This window comes from Corythoichthys intestinalis, unplaced genomic scaffold, assembly GCF_030265065.1.
Source record: "Corythoichthys intestinalis isolate RoL2023-P3 unplaced genomic scaffold, ASM3026506v1 HiC_scaffold_23, whole genome shotgun sequence".
Taxonomy (NCBI): domain Eukaryota; kingdom Metazoa; phylum Chordata; class Actinopteri; order Syngnathiformes; family Syngnathidae; genus Corythoichthys; species Corythoichthys intestinalis.
In genome coordinates this window covers 1,066,608-1,088,469 of record NW_026651592.1, presented here as the reverse complement: position 1 = coordinate 1,088,469, position 21,862 = coordinate 1,066,608, and the positions used below count along the sequence as shown (strand labels likewise).

Below are 21,862 nucleotides of genomic sequence, written 5' to 3'. Positions count from 1 at the left end.
CTAGCCACAATTGCTAACGTCATGAATTTTAACTCATTTGCTCCCAGAAACGTATAAATATGTTCTATTTTTAAATGCTTCATTGTCCCAAAAACGTATTTATAAGTCTTTTGCATTTTTTTTTTTTTTTAACGAGAAGAATCTATAGCTTGCGATCTATCTGAGAAAAAAAAAAAAAACAAGGCTCCAAACCCATTTTAAAGCAATAAAACTGGCCACTGGAGGGCAGTAGCGCATTTTGTAAAGACCCAATTCAACAGCAATGAAAGGACGGGCAGCACAGTCTGAGCGCTGGCGGCAGTATGCCAGGCGGCGGACGACCGAACAAAACAACCGTGAGGACGCCTGGAATGCCAGGCGCTGGACGACGGAGCAAAACGACTAAGACCACCGTGCAGCGGCTTGCCAAGCAGACCCCGCAGAGATGAAAAAATAATCCATCTCTGTGAGACAGACAACGATGAGGGAAAAGTTTACATGGCAGACGCGGCGACAACGGCGTCATCTCGGCGACAACAGGCATCATCTCTCAGTAGTCATGTGTACCGTAACTTCCCGAATATAAGGCTCACCCCAAATTTACTTGTAAAATCTAGGGGAAATTACTGTACCCGTGTATTATTGTACCCGTGTATAACGCGCACCCTGATTTTAGCACCAATAAATAGAAGAATACAAGAAAACATAGCTCGTGTACAGATACAGAAATGTCATTTTACTGACTGGTGAAACACAGCACAAGCATAGCACATTGGTAGTTTAAAAAATTATCGTAAACTGAAAATATGTACGGTAATAATATGATCTGACAACTTCCTCAACTTAGCAGAATCCAGGAGAAAACAAAACAGATGTGACTTTTCTTTTAAAGGCTGCTGTATAACTTGCTCGTTTCATCATGATGAATAAATGTTTCTTCCATGGGTTGATACGGTAAAATAAAAGTGGTGATTTAGGTCGGAAATCAGAAGAGTGCATCGCGGGCGACACGACAGTAACAATAGGAACTATTATTATTTGGATTTGAGTTTCCCGTGGGACAGCTATAGTTGACGGACACAGAAAGTCTGTGTTGTGTTACGTTTGTTACTGTCCGAGTTGCGGAGCTGCAATAAATGTTGACTCACATGAGTTCAAGAAACTAAGTTCTGTGCTTTATGAAGAGTGAAAAAAGCAGAATTTAACACAGACGAAATCATTCGACCAATCAGAGTGAAGTATGGGTGAGTAGTAGTATATAGCGGGTTATAACAGAATTCACCGGCAGAACTTATGTTGGCACGTTGTATAGTTCCTGTGGGGAGGTATTTTGTTGAGGGAACAGCCGGAAAGATAATTAGATTCCGCGGGTTGTATGTGAGACAGACATTGCTACCGTATTTTGTTGCAGCCTAAATGTCAATAAAGCAACGCGGATTAGCTCCGTTGTTTGATACTCCGCCTCCGACTCCTTCCCTAGCTCGCCACGACCGAAACAAAATGGTGATGTCACGTACAGTAATGGTCGGCAACGGGTCACCGCATACGTTTCTTCAACAGAAAATGGCCGGGTCAATAAAAAAAAAAAAATCGTTCTTTATATAGTATATACATAATATATTTATATTTTTGTCTCCATCCCTGTACCCTTTTATAATGCGCACCATGATTTTACAAGTTGATTTTGGGGGAAAAAAGTGCGCATTATATTCGGGAAATTACGGTAAACAAATTGTTACTTTGCTATCAAAAGCTCTGTCTTGTTTATTATCATATCTTGTAAAGGGAAAACATTATTCAGATGTTTGGGATGTAACTAATGCAAAAAATAGCTGTGTTAAAGTCAAAGTTATGTTTGAAATGTATGCGTTTACAAAAAGCTAATTTTCTCCGTTTTTTCATCAGAAATTGGAAAATTGCTCAAACTACCGTAAGCTGTTTTCTAATGCTGATTTCTAAAGAATGGAAAAAGATATGAACTTCCTTTTTTTCTGCTGAAAGAAGAGAATCTAACCTTTCTTTTGGTGGGTTCCATGTTTATATAGCAATAGAACAGAATTTTCTGTGGGCCTTGCAAAATCAGTCAAAATCCAGAAAAACGGCCGGGAGAGAAGGGCCCTGCTCTGGTGAAAATGGCTGGGAGTGACTGAGTTAATGAGCAAAAGTGACGTGTTGCTTGCGGTACGCCACTGAGTCTTTTCCACTTGAAACACGATGTTAAATTCATTAAGAATTTTCAGTCAGAATGACCTGAGATGAGGATAACTTGGACCAAAATGCACAAAACAAAAATAAAAATTGGTTTAGGTAATGGGTTATGAACGAGTTCCGTTCCTACGCTGGCGATGTAACCCGAATATCTGCGTAAGTCACAGTTTACCCTATAAATACCCCTAAATACTCCCCAAATCTCAAAATTATTATCTAAAAACATGTATTATATGTCTTCGCCAAGACATTGGAGTCCTAGTTAGACAGCGAGCAAAGCTCCGAAATGACAATGTCAGACATCCGTGTGGTTTGCTGACTTTATTCAGCTGCTCATTAAATCCACACTACCAGAATCAATCCAATTAAAAGTAAATATTAGCTCCGGAAAACAAAAATTGGTCGAGGTAAAACTCAAGTAAATAAAAGGCAAGCAATACAATCATCGAGAGGCAAGAAAAAAAAGTACAGTATTAGTCCAGTAAAGTAAGTCTAATCAAAGAGTATATAAACATACGCTTTTTCCTCATCCGCTTACTAAACACAAATATACCATCATAACACGCACTAAACCCATTGGGGGAGGAAACTCCGTTTTGCCAATTATTATGCATAGAAGTGCATAAATCAAGCACCCCTGAATGTCTCTGGTGCGTGAGCAACAATCATCAGGATTTTGCCCAGCTAAGTTCTTTCGGGTGCCGACGTCCTGATATCATCACCCAAAAAACAAAACAAAACAAAAAACGCTGATTACAGTACTCCCCGATTGAGAACTTAATTTCATGGGTCATTTAGCTAGCACATGGAATCAATTCTAAAACATCCTGGCAACACGGCTGCAGCAACAACAAACACACAAAAAAGCGATGAAAACATACAGTCATAAGTGAACTGCTTGCAAGTGAATATTGATATTCGCCACTGGGAGTCATTAAACAGCGTCGTTTTGGGTAGAGCGCGTGTCTCGATCGCAGTTTGGAATCGGCGCTAATCCCAAATTGAGAGAAGAGATTAACGAAGGGTTTAATGGCTGCGTGTACGCGATCATTTTAATCCCAGCGGGAGTCTCTGTGGATGCGATTTAGTGCCATTGACGGTGACAGACGTCTGACTGGGAGAGGCTAATGAACGAATGTTCCTCCCAGTCAAATTGGACTGGACGTCTATCACCGTCAAAGGGAGTGAGTGAGTCAAAGGTCATTCCTGAAAGTGATATGTTTTGTAGCAGTGGCGGATGCTGGTTTTTCAATGATCAAAGTGCTGATCAGAACTCAAAGTGTGAGTGCTTTGTGACTGTGGAGCTGCTCAGCGGCACCCGCTGCTTGGTAGGGACGAAACTAGAGGGCTACAATATAAAAAACACCAGAAACAAGGTCAAATTTTCACTCGTCGTTTTCAGTGGCGCCACCAGAGGGTGGCCAGGGGTGGCCACGGCCCCCCTATAAATTTTTTGGCCACCCCACTGCCAACCCCTATTTTGTTAAATGTTCACTTTATGCTTAATATACACATAACACTAGGGGTGTGACAAAATATCGAAATGGTTATATATCGTGATACTTTGTATCCCAAAAGGTTATCAATATGCTCCTGCCAAGAATCGAGATATCGTTCTAAAAAGGATTTATCATGTAGAACAAACTCAGATAGAAAGCTTGAAAAAATAATGAATTAGTTCAAAAGTGCAACTCTTTAGCATTCAGAAACACTAAAAGAAATGAATAAAAAACATTGTGGTGGTAAGCAAATGTTAATTTTATAGAGCAAGTGCAGGGAAATATATATGGAATCACTCCATTCTTAGGAAAAATATATGGAATCATAAGAAACAAAGATATGACATATTTATGTCACACTGCTGTTGCCATAGTGTGCACTTCCTGTGGGTGTGGTATTACAGTATAAAAAGGAATCTCTGTTATGTCTCTGTGACATATATGCTGAGAAGCACACTGAATAAAGAAGTGTTGTTCCATTCAAGTCTCGACCTTACATGTACTTAGATCAAGGAAGTACATAATGACAGCTTGCAGTCTCTGAGCCATGGACTTGATGAGTATTCTTCATCAATTTGGTGCCAACTCTCTTTGATTGGAGTTGCCAGATCATCCTTGCAGGTCAGAGCCTTGCTGTGGACCATTATTGTTCAGTTTCCACCACAAGTTATCAATAGGGTTGGGTTCTGGGCTATTTGCAGGCCATTACATTGACCAGATTAGTCTTTCTCCAAGGAATGCTTTAACAGTTTTAGCTCTGCGGCATGATGCATTGTCATCTTAGAAACTGACAAACATATTTTCAATTGAAGGGACAAGAAAGTTGTCTAAAATTTCAATGTTAACTTCTGCATTTATTGAAGATTTAACCACAGCCATCTCCCCAGTGTCTTTGCCTGACATGCAGCCCCATATCATCAAGGACTGAGGGAATTTTGATGTCTTCTTCAGGCAATCATCTTTGTAAATCTCACTGGAACGGCACCAAACAAAAGTTCCATCATCATCACCTTTTCTAGAGTCAAGAATCTGCATTGGACAAGGTGATGATGCTGGAACTTTTGTTTGGTGCTGTCCCAGTGAGACCTTAAATGGGCCAAAATTACCTAATTGCCTGGCATTGACTGCCACTGACAGCCATAAACGTTCAATCCATTTGAAGTGGGAGGGATGCCTCCCAGTTCAAATGGATTGGACGTCTACTAGTGCTAAACTAATTTCAATTCATACGAGAAGCTTGTTTTTCTGTTAATTAGTTGTTTGTAGAATATCCTAGAATGATTTCCTGACCAATGTATCGATCATCATATCGTCAGATCATCGTTATCGAGAGCTTTGTATTGCAAATCGTATCGTATCGTGTGGTACCAAGAGGTTCCCACTCCTACATAACACGATATAACAGAATTGTTGTGGAACTCAGAATGTTGACTGGACTGTTATGGACTATGCACATTAAATAATTAGTAACATTAAATTAGGGCTGCAGCTATCAATTATTTTAGTAATCGATTAATCAATGAACTAGTTAGTTCGAATATTTGAGTAATCGGATAAGGAACATTAAAAAAAAAAAAAAAAAAGTACCTGAGCTGAGCCTCAAACGGTATATAAAAAATAAATAAATAAATGAGGCTCTAAGTACAATAACAGAACAACTGGCTAACCTGCATAGCAAAAGTCTGCTAGCTTCAATGCTATAAAATGCTAAGGTTTTTTTTTTTTTTTTTTTGTTACAGGGCTGTCAACAAACGCTTCAAACACATATTCCCACAAAAATGGCTAAATATACCAGTTACCTAAATTACAAATGGATTCAAAAAGCATTAGCTCAAACAGAAACTTAGCTTATGTTGGTCTCAACAGGGAGTAACGGGATTCAGCCATGTGAAATGAGTTATGTCATATTCATGTTGCCACTGGAGGGTAATGTATCCACCCAAATCAATAAAACTAAATGCAAACACTTTACTCACGGATACTCGAAGCAGCAAAATTTAATTTGAATCTTTTTTCGAATTGAATGATTGATTAATTGTTGCAGCAGTACATTAAATATAACACAATACACCAAAGTATATCAGTGGGGTGTCCTTAAGGCTTTCTGATAGTTTTCTTCTGGCCTTTTTACTGCAACAACGTAATATAAACCTGAAATTATGGCTTTTAGTTTTTGGTGTGCCACCCCAAGATTTTAAGTGGCACTACCTGGCCACCCCTATGAATAATTTCCGGAGGCGCCATCAGTCGTTTTTAACAAAGCATGTGTCGCTAGGATGATTAGTAAAGGCGGAAAACACAGACAAAGGAGAAAAAGCAGTTTCTGCTCTTGCACCCCTCTTTAAAATAAACTGCTGTATTTTAAGCCAAAAGAATTGTTGTGTTTGATAGCACAATATGACTACTATATGCTGCCATAGCAGATTCATGGCGCACTTAAACCCCAAACGATTTTTAATTTGTCCGTTTTCCCCTTGAAACCCACGTTTACAGACATCGCGCAACCGCTTTTGTTTCAACCTAGCCATAAGAAGAAGGTAAGTAATCGTATTTATTATTCGAAATGTCTGTCATTTTTAGCTTAGAATCATTAATTGGTGTCTAATATTTAGTTAAAAAAAAAAGACATTAAAAAATGATTCACTTACATATTTTAAACAAATTACGTCACAATGAAAAAATTGGCGTCTGTAAAAAAGTCACGGATATCTACATCATAACTACTGCATTTTCCCCAATATTTTAGATGATAAATAATCGATCCAAACAAAGAAAAATTTAAAAAAAAAAAACATTTAAAATGGTAAAAATATGAAAATGAAAATCTCGGCCACTCCTTGAGGTCTGTGATTTATGCATCGCGACCCTTGTTATATTACCATGTTTCACCCATAAAATCCCCCCAAAATCCAGCTGTGGGCATTCACATCTGTGTGTTGAGACTCGATGATACATACTTTATATAGAGTTCTTGGATCAAAACAAGGTAAGTACACAATAACATCTCAATAAAATTGTGGCGTCTTTAATTCTGCTCTCGCGTGCTCTCACCTCCAGTTAGGGTTTTGCTGTTTAAAATGTTTCTTTTTTTTTTTTTTTTTTTTTTTTTTTAAAAAAGCCTCTTGCTCAAAAAAATTCTGCCCCAGAAAATAAAGATTTTATGCTTTCCATTGATGTACCACACATGCATATCGGACAATTTTGAAATTTCTCAGAGCGGAACTTCAAGTCACCTAAAGTCACCGGTTTTACACAGAACAACGAAAATGAAAATTGAAACATGCCTTCTGCGGTTGTTAATACGACAAGATCACTGATTCGTTCATTTCCCTGTCAATCAAGGGATTGAGCGGGGAGAGTTGGAACGGGCCCGTACAGTCCCCGGCCGGCTCCCCCTTGATTTGAATGCATCACACACCGAGGTTATGGGATTGATGGGACCTGTTTGACATCAGGGTTGCCTCCGCACAGCAGGCCCCACCATTCCCACACCTCTTTTAACGCAACACATACATCCAAGGGCGTAGGTTTGCATAGGGACGGTAGGGACATAACACTAGCAACTTTTCAGGATTCTCAAATTGCCCACTTCAACTTTTAAGCAGCCTTATTTCATCACATAAAGACTTCAGATAATGTATATACCGTATTTTTCGGACTATAAGTCACAGTTTTTTTCTGTAATTTGGCTAGGGGTGCGACTTATACTCTGGAGCAACTTGTATGTGAAATTATTAACACATTATTATACCATTTCACATGTTGTTTTGTTTTTTTGGAGTGACACTGATGGTTTGGTAAACTTGTTAGCATGTTCTTTATGCTATAGTTATCTGAATAACTTTTAGCGATGTTACGTTAACATACCTGCCACATTCGCATTTCGTTGATCATGCATCATGTAACATTATCATACTGTACATTTATTCAGCTTGTTGTTCTCTATTGCATTTTTATTTTAAATTGCCTTTCAATATGACATATCTGTTTTATGTGTTGGATTTTATCAAGCAAATTTCCCCCCATAAATGCGACCTATACTCCGGTGCGACTTATATATGTTTTTTTCTCTTCGTTGGGCATTTTATGGCTGGTGCGACTTACACTCAGGTGCGACTTATAGTCCGAAAAATACAGTAGGTAATTTAGATTTGTCTTACCAAATGTTGTAAGGATAGAATATCACCTACCATTATTAAGTGAATTATTTTCATTATGTTCAGACTCACATTTATAACTCTTTTCACTTGCTGAATGTGCCGGTTCATTTGTCCCCCCCAAAACGAATGTTTGGTTAACTGAATAACTTGAAGCCCCCCATCCCGACACAAAGCCACACACACACACACACATACTCACACAACCCCGACAGATTCATGTCAACAACATGCCCCCTCCTTCGGAGAGGAGGAATATTAGAGGCGGGGGGGGGGGGGGGGGGGGTCGGCAGCAGCAGCCACTGTAAGTAATGTAAAACGACATCAATGTTGTGGAGGTGGGGGGAACACCACTAATTTTGCTACTGAAAGCCCAACCTGCATCAGAGCTAGCATAACATTAACCTGCATCAGAGTTAGCATAACATTAAACTTGCTAACCGTCAAAACTACTCCGGTCAGGCCAGCCTCCACAAGGAACACGAAGTCAAGCTAGTCGTCCCTTCTTTGGATCATTTTTATTATGTGCATTGCGGTAATATCGTCCCTACCAATGTTGAGACTAAACTTTACGACCTTGCATACATCATACTCCACAGGGGTGTGGCGGGACGGGCGGCTGGGTAGATCTTCCATGCGGCGGTTCCACTGCCCTAAGCCGGGCTCTCCGATTTCAATGCATACACTGCACTACCCTCCCCACATAGTAATCACATCACGGTGCTGGGTAATGGCTACCAGTCGGGGACCTTGTGCGTCCCCTTATCCCATCCCTGAAGGTCGGTTGATGGGGCGTGGATGCCCAGGGGTACCACCCTGGATCCTGTGGGGATGACGGCAGCCCCCTTGGTGCGCTGCGGGAGGGATGAGCTTCACTGCCCCCCGCCCCGATTGGCTTAGGAAGTGCCATGGCCATGGGGCGACACCCATGCGGCATTTTCACTCGTCTGCAAGACTATCACATGTCTGATGGGATTCACGCATGATTAGGTGCAGTTAGACACATTCAAGTAGAAAATTTCGGTGTCAGGATTTACAGGATGAACCAGCATAGAATAGGATGCCAACATACTGTACACTCACAAGGGATTCACACAAATACTGGGTTCTAAACCACATGGCTGATTTCTGTACACTCCACCCCTCCTCACATATCTTTCTGACCCTCCATCCCCTCCTCTCTCTTCTTGGTCATCAGGCCCCCCCACATGGTGTCAACCAGAAATACAAATAGCTAACGATAGCACCAACATATTCATAGTTAGTGCAGGTGTTCAATGTATTTCTTCTTGTTGTTTGTGCTTCTTCTGTCTCTGTCGCCTTCTGTTCTGCTGTTCCCCCATAACCCTTTCCTGTTCCTTACATATGACAGAAACCATGTCGCATTTTCGACTTGTTGTCGTCTCAACACACGAAAACAGGCATTTGTCTCGTGATGTTCTAGTCTTCTGAGCTACATTTTCAGCTCGTCATCGTCATGAGAAATTGTTCGTCAATCAAATATTATCGCCATCGTCACGGTTGACAAAAACAACAATGACACGAAGAAAGGAAACTCAACATCATCAGTGTTGTTAATAACGGCGTTACTAACGGCGTTATTTTCTTCAGTAGTGAGGAATCTAATTAATTACTTTTTCATCTTGGCAACGCCGTTACCGTTACTGAGGCGGGAAAGCCATGCGTTACGATGTTGGTTGACTGACACGAGAAAAATCTGAAAAAGACGGACTCACGGAGACGAGTGAGCAGAGCAGGAGTGGGGAGGAGGCAAGGGAGTGTGACGCCGTTGCAAACGCGATGCTACTATGCTAGGTGGCTCCAATAACACCTGACTGTAGCCAATAGCCTACAAACTACGCCCACATGATGCGTCGGTAGATATCACTTATATACAGAACTAGATGCAAATGACAGACACGCCGGCATTAGCAACATGTATAATAAAGAACTAGATGTGTTAGTAAACAGCCGCCATCTTAAAGCAGTAGGCTTCTCAGGAAAGCTCTGTTGTAGAGAACCTTCCTAGCGAAGCTGAGTAACTTTTTATCTAAAATGCTCCTAAACTGGCAAAACTTAGCTTAACTCTATCTTTAAATGATGAAACAGTCTTAAAACTTACACATGTCGAAAATAGACAGAAGGGAACTAATGCAATAACGGGAGCAATTTTAACAACTTTAACGGTTGACTCACACATTTAAATGACTTCCACACATAGCAAAGGTTACTATGTAGTTATCGCAATATCCGCAATACCCCTGTGTCTAGTTAAGTTTAGGGTAAAGAATTGGGCTAGGGCCAATTGTCCCAAAAACCCTTTGAACTTCACATTGTGTGACCTGTTTGGTTTTTTCGTTTTTTTTTTTTTTGAGAAAAAAAAATGAAAATTATCACCAGTTACTTTGCCAAGTAACTAATTACTCTTACATTCAGGTAACTGAGTTACAAACGCAATTACTTTTTGGGAGAAGTAATTTGTAACTGCAATTAATTACTTTTTTTAAAGTAAGATTAACAACACTGAACGTCGTAATAGTACTCGAATTTATTGAGGTGTGTGTCATACTCTTTACGGCAAGTATGTACAAGCATTAAGGGTGTAACGGTACATGTAATAGTATTGAACCGTTTCAGTACGTGGTAGTCAGTTCGGAACGGACGCGTACCGAACGAGTTTCTGACGTAATATAACCCTTACTTTTCGAGGCTGTGGGTCGATCGGGTTACAGTTTCTTTGTGTAGATTATATTTACTCCGTCTTCTCTACTATAATGAGGACCAACACGGTAGGACAGTAAGGAACGTCGACGGCGCGACAACGTGGCCACCGCGAGAACGCAGTGAAACGCGGGTGTTAGAGTCAATTAGCCAATGCACACCAGTCACAGTGCGGCCGCGTGTTAGATGCGTCCCAGAAGCGGCTCAACGCGACGCACGCAAAAAGAACGGCAGAGTTTATTGTTTGACGCGAGACGCGGCCCTCCTGCGTCAATACTACTAGCTAGGATCGGGCAGACCGGAAGTCACTCGTGTAAAAATACGGTGGATCCGGTCGATTTTCAAACTAATATGCAATTGTAACCTACTTTTTGAGGCCATCAGATCTCTTGAGTGGTAGATCGGGGCGCAGTTGACTTGTCTTTGTTGATTTACTGCTGTCTTCTCTGCTATAATAATAACCAACACAGCCCCGTGGGCAATACAAAACCCTCCTACCACAACAAAACAAGTAGGAACTAATATTCACATAGGAACTAAAGTTATACAACATAAAATATACAATATAAATGAACACTACATCACATTTGTAAAATATAAACACATAATAAGATAAATAATAGCGCATTTAAATAAAATAAATTGAAATGAGCCAAAACACCTGTAATTAAATAATAAGAATAATACACACATTCTGCTTACACAATTAAATTTATTATTTTGCTGTGTGGCGCTTTAACTTGAGAAAATCCACCAATAAAGCTTTTGAAAACCGTTCATAAGAAAAAAAAAAATGTTTCATTGAGGCATTTCATTTGTAAAATACATGTTAAAATCTTTGTCATAGGGATTGCTTTTCTCTTTAGCACAGGACTTCTTTTTTCTTCTTTCTTTCAGAAAGAAAGCTTTGGATGTTGGATTATCTTTAAATACCCGCTACTTTTTGAGCAGAATTCTAGCTATGTATAGGCTAATGTTCCTATTGTTGAAAGCACAAAAGTGTGTAATAAACAACTAGCACATTTATATTTTGCATTTTGTTTTTTTACTGTACCGAAAATGAACCGAACTGTGACCTCAAAACCGAGGTACGTACCGAACCGAGATTTTTGTGTACCGTTACACCCCTAACAATTATAGCTCAGGCAAGGACTTTCTTCTCATTCACATTAACAGTGACTCACTATCGCCTCCCATGGTGCAAAGCACAATAACATCAAGATTCCAAGCTACTAAAAAAGTGTTCCAAGCCACACCAATTCCAAAACAATGTTCTTTGTGGTTCCATGAATGACGTTTAGGACCACTTTGCATCATATGCTATTGTGGCGCAAGTACATTACGAACAACACTAGTCCTTTAAAAATTAAAAACTAAAAAAAAAATGACGTGAACATCTCCTGCAACTGGGAGGAGCGTCCACCTCACAAAAGCTTCCCTAATCGCCAGATAATCAGGTGTAGCCGTTTTGTGTGATCATCCTAACAGAATAATTCTTGCTTGTTGATGTTTGGTAGAGGCGAAAAGATGAAAATACAAAAGCATGATGGGAAATCCCTTCACAGCTCCTTCCCCGCGCTTCTCAAATTCCCTCTTGAAGAATATCCTTTGTTAATCTGCTCTCAACCAGCACCGTTCCCATAATCCTTTGCGCTCGCCCGAAAACTCCAGTGTGAACAGTCAATACATGCATACCCCCCAAAAGAGCCTACAATCTATTTGTTTTTATTGATGATAAACAACTAACTACAAAATGAAATATTTGTGGAAATTGAAGATGTCGCTGACCTGAAATCATGCGGAATTCGATAAAATGTAAATAAGGGAACAGGAATTGTCACATTTTACATTATCATGTAATCAATTTGGTATTTTTAGGTGATTATTTTCACGTTGAATTTGATAAATTTGGAATTTTACTAGAGGTATGAAAATATATCGAAAAAGTGATACATTGCGATTCTTTGTAGCCTAAAAGGTTATCGACATGCTCCCACCAAGAATCAATATATATCGTTTTTTAAAGGTGTCAGTGTTTAAAGAAAAAAAGGAACCAACATGTTGCTACCAAAATCTTCCATTAGAATAGTGTCTACATTGGCTCACTGGCTGCCATTGACCACACTATACATCCAGTAGCGTACTGCACGTAACACGTCACCTTTGCTCATTAATATTCATGAAGCTAGCAACTGTTGCTAGGGAGGGTCAAACTTGCCCGTGTCACTCATGCTAGACACATGTAAATAGTGTAGGAACGAGATACAGTGGGACAAATAAGTATTTAGTCAACAGCCAATTGTACAAGTTCTCCTACTTGAAAAGATTAGAGAGGCCTGTAATTGTCAACATGGGTAAACCTCAACCATGAGAGACAGAATGTGTGAAAAAAAAAAAAAAAAAAAAAAAAAAAAAACAGAAAATCATATTGTTTGATTTTTAAATAATTTATTTCCAAATTAGAGTGGAAAATAAGTATTTGGTCACCTACAAACAAGCAAGATTTCAGGCTGTCATAGAGGTCTAACGTCTTCTAACGAGGTCAAACGAGGTCTAACGAGGCTTCACACATTACCTGTATTAATGGCACCTGTTTTAACTCATTATCGGTATAAAAGACACCTGTCCACACTCCAAACTCCACTATGGCCAAGACCAAAGAGCTGTCAAAGAACACCAGAGACAAAATTGTAGACCTGCACCAGGCTGGGAAGATGGGAGGGAGGGATGGATGGATGGGAAGGAATGTGATCCCTCTATAATTGGAACACATCCTCTGGTCCCCTTTTTTAAAAAGGGGAATCCTGGTCTGCCAATCCATAGGCACAGTCCCTGATGTCCACGTTTACGTATGTGTATTAACTTTTATTTTTTTAGTCTATTCTTATGTGTCACTTGTCCACAACCTCAGTCAGTCACACGCCAAACTCCACTATTGTCAAGACCAAAGAGCTGTCGAAGGACACCATAGACAAAATTGTAGACCTGCACCAGGCTGGGAAGACTGAATCTGCAATAGGTAAAATGCTTGGTGTAAAGAAATCAACTGTGGGAGCACCCCGTGGCGTCAAAATGATAACAAGAACGGTGATCAAAAATCCCAGAACCACACGGGGGGGACCTAGTGAATGACCTATAGAGAGCTGGGACCACAGTAACAAAGGCTACTATCAGTAACACAATGCGCCGCCAGGGACTCAAATCCTGCACTGCCAGAAATGTCCCCCTGCTGAAGCCAGTACACATCCAGGCCAGTCTGCGGTTCGCTAGAGAGCATTTGGATGATCCAGAAGAGGACTGGGAGAATACGTTATGGTCAGATGAAACCAAAATAGAACTTTTTGGTAGAAACACAGGCTCTTGTGTTTGCAGGAGAAAGAATACTGTATTGCAGCCGAAGAACACCATACCCACTGTGAAGCATGGGGGTGAAAACATCATGCTTTGGGGCTGTTTTTCTGCAAAGGGACCAGGACGACTGATCTGTTTAAAGCAGATATGTCCAAAGTCCGACCCGGGGGCCAAATGCGGCCCGTTGTCAAATTTCATTCGGCTCTGTCATAAAATCAATAACGTCTGGCCCGCATACAGACTTGATAAATTGGTCAGCAGTACTGCTACCAGCATATGAAGTAGCTTACACACTAAATGATGCACCTCATTTACCCACTAAAAGGCAGCAGCACTCTGAGCAACATCACCCCGTGTGACCCTCTACTTCCTATTTTCTGAAATGGCGACAATCAACATGAAAAAGAAAGTTGACTGCGACGGCCGACGCAACAAGAACAGATGGAAGTTGGACTATTTCTTCACTAAAATACACAACAACTGTGTCTGCCTCATTTGCAAAAAAGACAGTCGCTGTTTTTAAAGAGTTCAATGTGAGGCGATATTACCAAACAAGACACGCTGTCATACACGACAAGATTATAGGGAAGATACACAAAGAAAAGTTGAAGCAACTTGAAGCTAGTTGAACTTCACAACAGCAGTATTTTGCAAGAGCCCGAGAGTCGAAAGAGAACGCCACAAAGGCTAGTTGCCAGATTGTTAAAATTATTAATTAATATAAATAATAAAGCAAATGTAACAACCAGAATGGCTTGCTAAAATTTGCTTAAATATATTGTTCTATGTAAAGGACGTCAGCCAAGGTCGGCCCCCCACATTTTTACCGCACCAAATCTGGCCCCCTTTGCAAAAAGTTTGGACACCCCTGGTTTAAAGGAAAGAATGAATGGGGCCATGTATCGAGAGATTTTGAGTGAAAATCTCCTTCCAACAGCAAGGGCATTGAAGATGAGACGTGGCTGGGTCTTTCAGCATGACAATGATCCCACACACACAGCCAGGGCAACAAAGGAGTGGCTTCGTAAGAAGCATTTCAAGGTCCTGGAGTGGCCTAGCCAGTCTCCAGATCTCAACCCCATAGAAAATCTGAGGAGGGAGTTGAAAGTCCGTGTTGCCCAATGACAGCCCCCAAACATCACTGCTCAAGAGGAGATTTGCATGGAGGAATGGGCCAAAATACCAGCAAAAGTGTGTGAAAAGCTTGTGAAGAGTTACAGAAAACGTTTGGCCCCCGTTATTACCAACAAAGGGTACATAACAAAGTATTTAGATGAACTTTTGGTATTGACCAAATACTTATTTTCCACCATGATTTGCAAATAAATTCTTTAAAAATCAAACAATGTGATTTTCTGGGTTTAATTTCCACATTCTGTCTCTCATGGTTGTGTTTACCCATGTTGACAATTACAGGCCTCTCTAATATTTTCAGGTGGGAGAACTTGCACAATTAGTGGTTGACTAAATACTTATTTGCCTCACTGTATATCGTCCCTACTAATGTTGAAAGACCAAACCTCCGCTCTTATGAGAGCTTAATAAGAACAAATAGCAATATTTACTTCAAATAAGTGGAATAATCTAATGCATTAATCTCTTAACTAGTCGTTAACACTCAAAACGAGATGGAGATATTATTTGACTAGATTTAAGAAAAATAATCTTATCAAGACGTGATAAATTTGCTGCGGAGATATGGATTAAGATTCAGATTCATTCGTTCTGTTTAAGTGCTGTCTGTGCTGAGCAATTTGAAATTTGAAGCGAAAACATCAGCAAAGACATTTTGTGAAGAACTTATAATTTCATTATTTTATCTCCTTATCCACTATTATTGACGGCGATTGACGAACGTTCATCCGGCCCTCCCGGTCTAAATGGATTGGACGCCTATCGCCCTCAATGGCTGCCAAAAAATTAACAAACATTTCTGGTCTGAAAATAACAATAATGCTGTAATGCAACAATGTGGAAAAGAGTCCTGTGTTGTTGCTGCTTGCCTTCCATCACCACCAGGGTTGTTAAAAACATATTAACCTCCACAACATGCACGCCAGCGGCTCATTTCCTGCCTGCTCGCGCATTTTTTGCTGCGCTCATCACTTTTTACACACGCACAACATGGTAATGATGTTGCCTGACCTCGTTTGGACCAAACATGGCGGGACGCTGATGTTCCTCAAAGCTCAACAACATGATTATTGCGTGTCGGCTGAAACTTGGCGTGTTGGCGGTAAACGATCGTCATTAGGAAAACATGGATTGTTTGTTTTTCTGAGCTGACATCTGGGAGTTTGTTTTTCAAACTTTTAATATCCTTTATGGCAGTGGATCTTAATTTGAGCTCCCCTGACGCCAACTTGGATGCAATAAATTATGTTGTATCATTAAAAAAGAATGTATAAGCAATAAATAATGCTATGATAAATATAATGCTTGCATACAATGTGAATGAGGCACAACTCAAAATGATCATGACTGGGGATGTGCTGGTTACTAGTAAAAATGTCCCGATCGATCGGCATCCCAATCGATCGAGTCCGATCACGTCATTTTCAAAGTATCGGAATCGGCAAAAATATATCGGACATGCCTTTATATATATATATATTTTGTAATTAAATCGTTTTCTAATTGTATTTAACGTTATAGACAAAATGTCTTACACTCATCCACAGTCTTTAATTTTGGCTTAAAGTAGGGCTATCAAATTTATCGCATTAACGGCGGTTATTAATTTTTTTTTAATTAATCACGTTAAAACATTTAACGCAATTAACGCATGTGCTGCACAACCCACTCACGCATTGTCGCATTCAATCTATAACGGCATCGTTTTACCTTTATATAGAGCTATACGGCAGCGTAAAATGAGTAGAGTGAATTTTGGCAGTCTTTAGAGCCTTTTCTGAATGGCTAAAGCCTTACAATCCCTCCCTCAACGATTTGAAAAATCGTAGAAAGCTATGTGGGGAAGAAATGTAGTAGTTGATCTTTTTCTTAACACCCTATGTTATTTCCCAACGCAGAGAAGATATATCAATTGGTGGCACTACGCACAGTCATGGTTGCACTTCCCATCATGCATTTGGGCAGAACAGTTAAATGGCTACAGTATGATTTACTGAAAGCTCAACAAATACACTAGATGACAATATTTAGTCACAATTTACAAAGTCACATTTATCCTTTAAGAATTACAAGTCTTTCTATCTGTGGATCCCTCTCACAGAAAGAATGTTAATAATGTAAATGCCATCTTGAGGATTTAATGTCATAATAAACAAATACAGTACCTATGTACTGTATGTTGAATGTATATATTCGTCCGAGTTTTATTCATTTTTTTCTTAATGCATTGGCAAAATGTATATGATCGGGAAAAATTATCGGGAACGATTGGAATTGAATCGGGAGCAAAAAAAAAAAGCAATCGGATCGGGAAATATCGGGATCAGCAGGTACTCAAACTAAAACGATCGGGATTGGATCGGGAGCAAAAAAACATGATCGGAACAACCCTAGTTACTAGTTTCAAGGTTTACCGTCGTATGAAAACGTCACGGTTTCAAACCCACTAGAATTTTCCCATCATACCGTAGTAGGTATTAGCTATTTTTTTATGTCCCAGAAATGCAGGCGAGAATGGCTTGGAGCGGCAGCGCTCACCCCTCCCCCTCCGGTTGTTGCTGTGTCCTGTGTGTCGGTAACACTGCTGTCACTGTCAAAACTACACCTGAGTTTTTTCAAAACCCCTTCAAAAGTCTAGTCTAGTCTGGGAGTATTTTGGCTAATGAAAAGAAACAGACGGCCGCAGCTTAAAGGAGGAAGGACAACTGACGTGCAGGCAACACCTCCAGCATGATTTCACATTTATTTGACCATCATCCGTCACTTTATACAAAATTTAAGGTAATTAAACAACGTGATGAAAACAAAATAAAATAAATAAATATATAAATAATACTGTATTGGCCCCAATATAAGACAGGGTTTTTTGCATTGAAATAAGAATGAAAAAGAGGGGGTCGTGTTATATTCTCGCTCTAGACATTATACCCATTCACGACGCTAGATGGCGCCAGATATCATTGAAGCGATGTTCTGCCATGACAGATCTCAGCTACTCTCCCAATTCACAACGCTAGATGGCGCCAGATATAATTGAAGCGATGTTCTGTCATGAGGCGCTTAAGTTCAGAATTTTTTACATTAGGCTTAATCTTCGAGTTAGCGGGTGTTTGATTAGTTGGTGGAGTTGATTTCAAAAAATTCCATGCAGCTAGTTAGTTATATATTAGTTTCAGGTCTCCAGAGCGGCTAAGCTAGCGCAAGCAGTGGTGTTACCAGGATGCCAGGTGTAGGTGGACATTAGTCTTACCTGGGGGGGCAAAAAAAAAAAAGCTACAATGCTCAAGGAGGTCGAAATCCAGCGTACGGCTACTGCACCTTAAAACACGTTTTGTTTTCTCCTTGAGATAACTGTTGTTGTGATTTGGTCTTAACAAATAAAAGTTGATTTGATTTGATTTGACTTAGAACACGTCCATAACTGATCAGTACGGACATGCAGGTTACAATGTTTTTTTTAGGTAACCTATTGTGGTTCCTCGGTTTTATTATTATAGTTATTCTTTGTTCCGCAGCCCCTTTGAGCTCATTTTGACCCCCTCAGAATGCTTCAAAATGCACCAAAATCGGCAGGCAGGTCAAGACAGGTGCAATCTTTGATACCGCGTAAAGACAAATTCCAAATAGACTATGTAGCGCCCCCTAGCAGTCATTCGCCAACGCTTTGAGCCCTACTTTGACCCCCTCAGAATGCTTCAAAACTTAACGAACTCAACAGCCAGGTGAACACTGGTGAAAACTGATAAAATGTAAAAAAAAAAAAAAATCAAAATATGCGTAAATGTGTGTAGCGCCCCCTAGGAACAAAACCAACATTTCATTTCATTTATTTTCTTTTAATTAATTTTTTTTAAGGTGAAAGAGGAGGTAACAACGCAAAGGTTAAAACTTAGAACACATCAGTACTACATGAATGAGATACCATACGCGGTGCCCAGACTGCCGTTCTTTGGGTGGGCAGAGCGTGTCCGTGGGTGGGCACTGCCCACCCTGGTAGCACCGCTGAGCGCGACTCAGTTTTTGGTTTTTTTTTTTTTTTTATGGCTGTCAAAATTATCGCGTTAACGGGCGGTAATTAATTTTTTAAATTAATCACGCAAAAATATTTGACGCAATTAATGCACATACCCCGCTCAAACTGCTTAAAATGACAGCAGTATAATGTCCGCTTGTTATAAGGGCTGTCAAAACTATCTCATTAACGGGCGGTAATTAATTTTTTAAATTAATCATGTTAAAATATTTGACGCAATTAACGCACATGCCCCCGCTCAAACTGATTAAAATGACAGCAGTGTAATGTCCGCTTTTTAATTGTTTTTTCGTGTTTGGTGCCCTCTGCTGGCGCTTGGGCCCAAATGATTTCATGGGCTTCAGCACAATGAGTGAGCATGGTGTAATTATTGACATCAACAATGGCGAGCTACTAGTTTATTTTTTGATTGAAAGTTTTACAAATTTTAATAAAACGAAAACATTAAGAGGGGCTTTAATATAAAATTTCTATAACTTGCACTAACATTTATCTTTTAAGAACTACAAGTCTTTCTATCCATGGATCACTTTAAGAGAATGTTAATAATGTTAATGCCATCTTGTTGATTTATTGTTATAATAAACAAATACAGTACTTATGTACCGTATGTTGAATGTATATATCCGTCTTGTGTCTTATCTTTCCATTCCAACAATAATTTACAGAAAAATATGGCATATTTTACAGATGGTTTGAATTGCAATTAATTTCGATAAATTAATTTTTAAGCTGTAATTAACTCGATTAAAAATTTTAATCGTTTGACAGCCCTAGTTTTTTTTAAAACCCAGATATCTCAAAGTAACACATTTTAGAGCTGTAATTGCAATGCCATGATACCGTAATATTTTGGCTTAAGGTTATCATACTGTCAGAATCTTATACTGGCACATGCCTAGTCACACCCCTAACATTTACATACATTTTATTGTGTTGCATTGAGATAAGAGCGTTTCGAGTTACGAGCGTGTTCACGTGACAAGTCAAACTTGCCAGTGTGTCAGGAGCTTTAACCTCAAGTTGTGTCTTAGAAGGATAAACGTTGAAAATTACACTTCATTTTCAAAATAGCTTCACTTCTACACGGTTTCGTCGTACTCACCGCTATGCGCGTAGACATCTTGTGGTCCAGCTCGGCGCCCCTGTGCTCCCCGTTGGCACCCCTGGCACCGTAGTCCGGAGGCGGCTGTGGCTGCGGCGGTTGTCCAGCAGCCCCGCGGCAGCTCTTGCCCTTGCGCGCCCCCGGCCCCTGCTGCACGACGTTGAGCAGATGCAGAGTACTCTCGTGCTCTCGGTCCGAGCTCTCAGCCTGTCCGCGGCGGTAGCGGTCCTCGCAGGTGGAGTGGTGCCGTCTGCACAGCTCGATCCGGGCGCGGAGACGCTCCACGATGGCGCTGTGGAGCTGCGGCACAGCCGAGCCTCTGGCGGCCGCCGAGGGAGCGCCGTGCGCGGCCATGGAGCCCATGCCGACCGCCAGCATTGGACCGAAGGCGCCAGCGGCGGACTGAGCCGGGGTCGCCTCTCCCATCCGGGGTGAGGTTGGCTTCAACAAGACCACGGCGGGGAAATCACTCTGCTAAGATCCCATGTAGTTAAAAATAATATTCACTAAACAAATTAATAAATAAATGAAAAACACGAGTAAAGTGGCTCGAAAGTGCGATAAGGACTCATACAAAAAGACACAAAAAAACGTCAGGCGATTAATTGCCGTCCTCCTAGGCGTCAGAATCTAATTAAAATGAATTAATCCACACTCAAATTGAATTAATTCGTAATTGACATCTTTTCCACGCGCCGTCACGGTCACATGTTCCTCGCTGGGTCACCCCAAAACGTGTTGGGGCTAAAGTGCGGAGTGGGGAAAAAAGACGGCAAATCCACTCGGGGTGTTTCTTGTTCTTCTTCTCGGTTGCTTGGCGTATCCGTGGTTTGAGCTCCTTCTCAAACAGTCCATTGACAAGGGGCCGTGTGAGCCGTGCGCGTGCGCGAGCCAACAGAGAGCTTCATTGTGCAAAGCGTTCCTGCTCGGAGGGGACGCGCGCACACGAGGAAGTAGCTGGAAGTACTGAGGCGCTACCTGGTGGACAAATGGGGTAAAGTATGGAGGTAGATTTGTCTCTTTATTATTCAATCAAAAATTTTTTGGGCTTCAATCAAATAAAAAGTTGCTTCAATCAAAATATATATTTTCAATCGAAGAAAAAGTCAATTCAATTAAAAAACAATTTTTTTTTTTATGCAAAAATAAATTTGAAACTCAAAAAAATATATTTGAAAACTATTTTTCTTTGATTGAATTTTTTATATTTTTTATTTAAGTCGTTTTTTTTTTTTTTTTTTTTTTGATTGAAACAACAGTTTTGATTGAAGTCATGTAATTTTGCGTTTGGACCACATTTTGGCTAGGACATTTGTGTCTTTATTATTCAATCAAAAAATAAGTTGCTTCAAACAAAAAAATATATATTTTCAAAAGAAAAATCACTTCAATCAAAAATTTTTAAAAATTCAATCGTAGACAATAAAGGTTTGAATGTGAAAAAATATTTGAGACTCAGAAATTCGCATTTGAACACTATTTTTTATTCAAACTGTTTTCTTTGATTGAAGCAATGCAATCCTTTTTGTGTGTGAGCCATATTAAGGGTAGGACATGTGTGTCTAAATCATTCAATCGCAACAAAAGTTGCTTTAATCAAAAAAAACTATTTTTAATCAAAGAAAAAAATCATTTACAAAAATATATATTTAAAAAAAAAAAAAAATATATATAT

The 21,862-nt window shown here is 40.0% G+C and overlaps 1 protein-coding gene across 1 annotated transcript in view; it reads right to left on the bottom strand.

Annotated features, from left to right (window-relative positions):
• LOC130911197 (mastermind-like protein 2) overlaps positions 1–21,288 on the bottom strand; it is a 105,399-nt gene extending 84,111 nt beyond the window's left edge. The window contains exon 1 of the mRNA XM_057829003.1: positions 20,188–21,288. Coding sequence (XP_057684986.1) covers positions 20,188–20,613 — 426 coding nt within the window. The 5' untranslated portion in view covers positions 20,614–21,288. The remainder of the gene's footprint in view (positions 1–20,187) is intronic.
• Between the last annotated feature and the right edge of the window lie 574 nt (positions 21,289–21,862).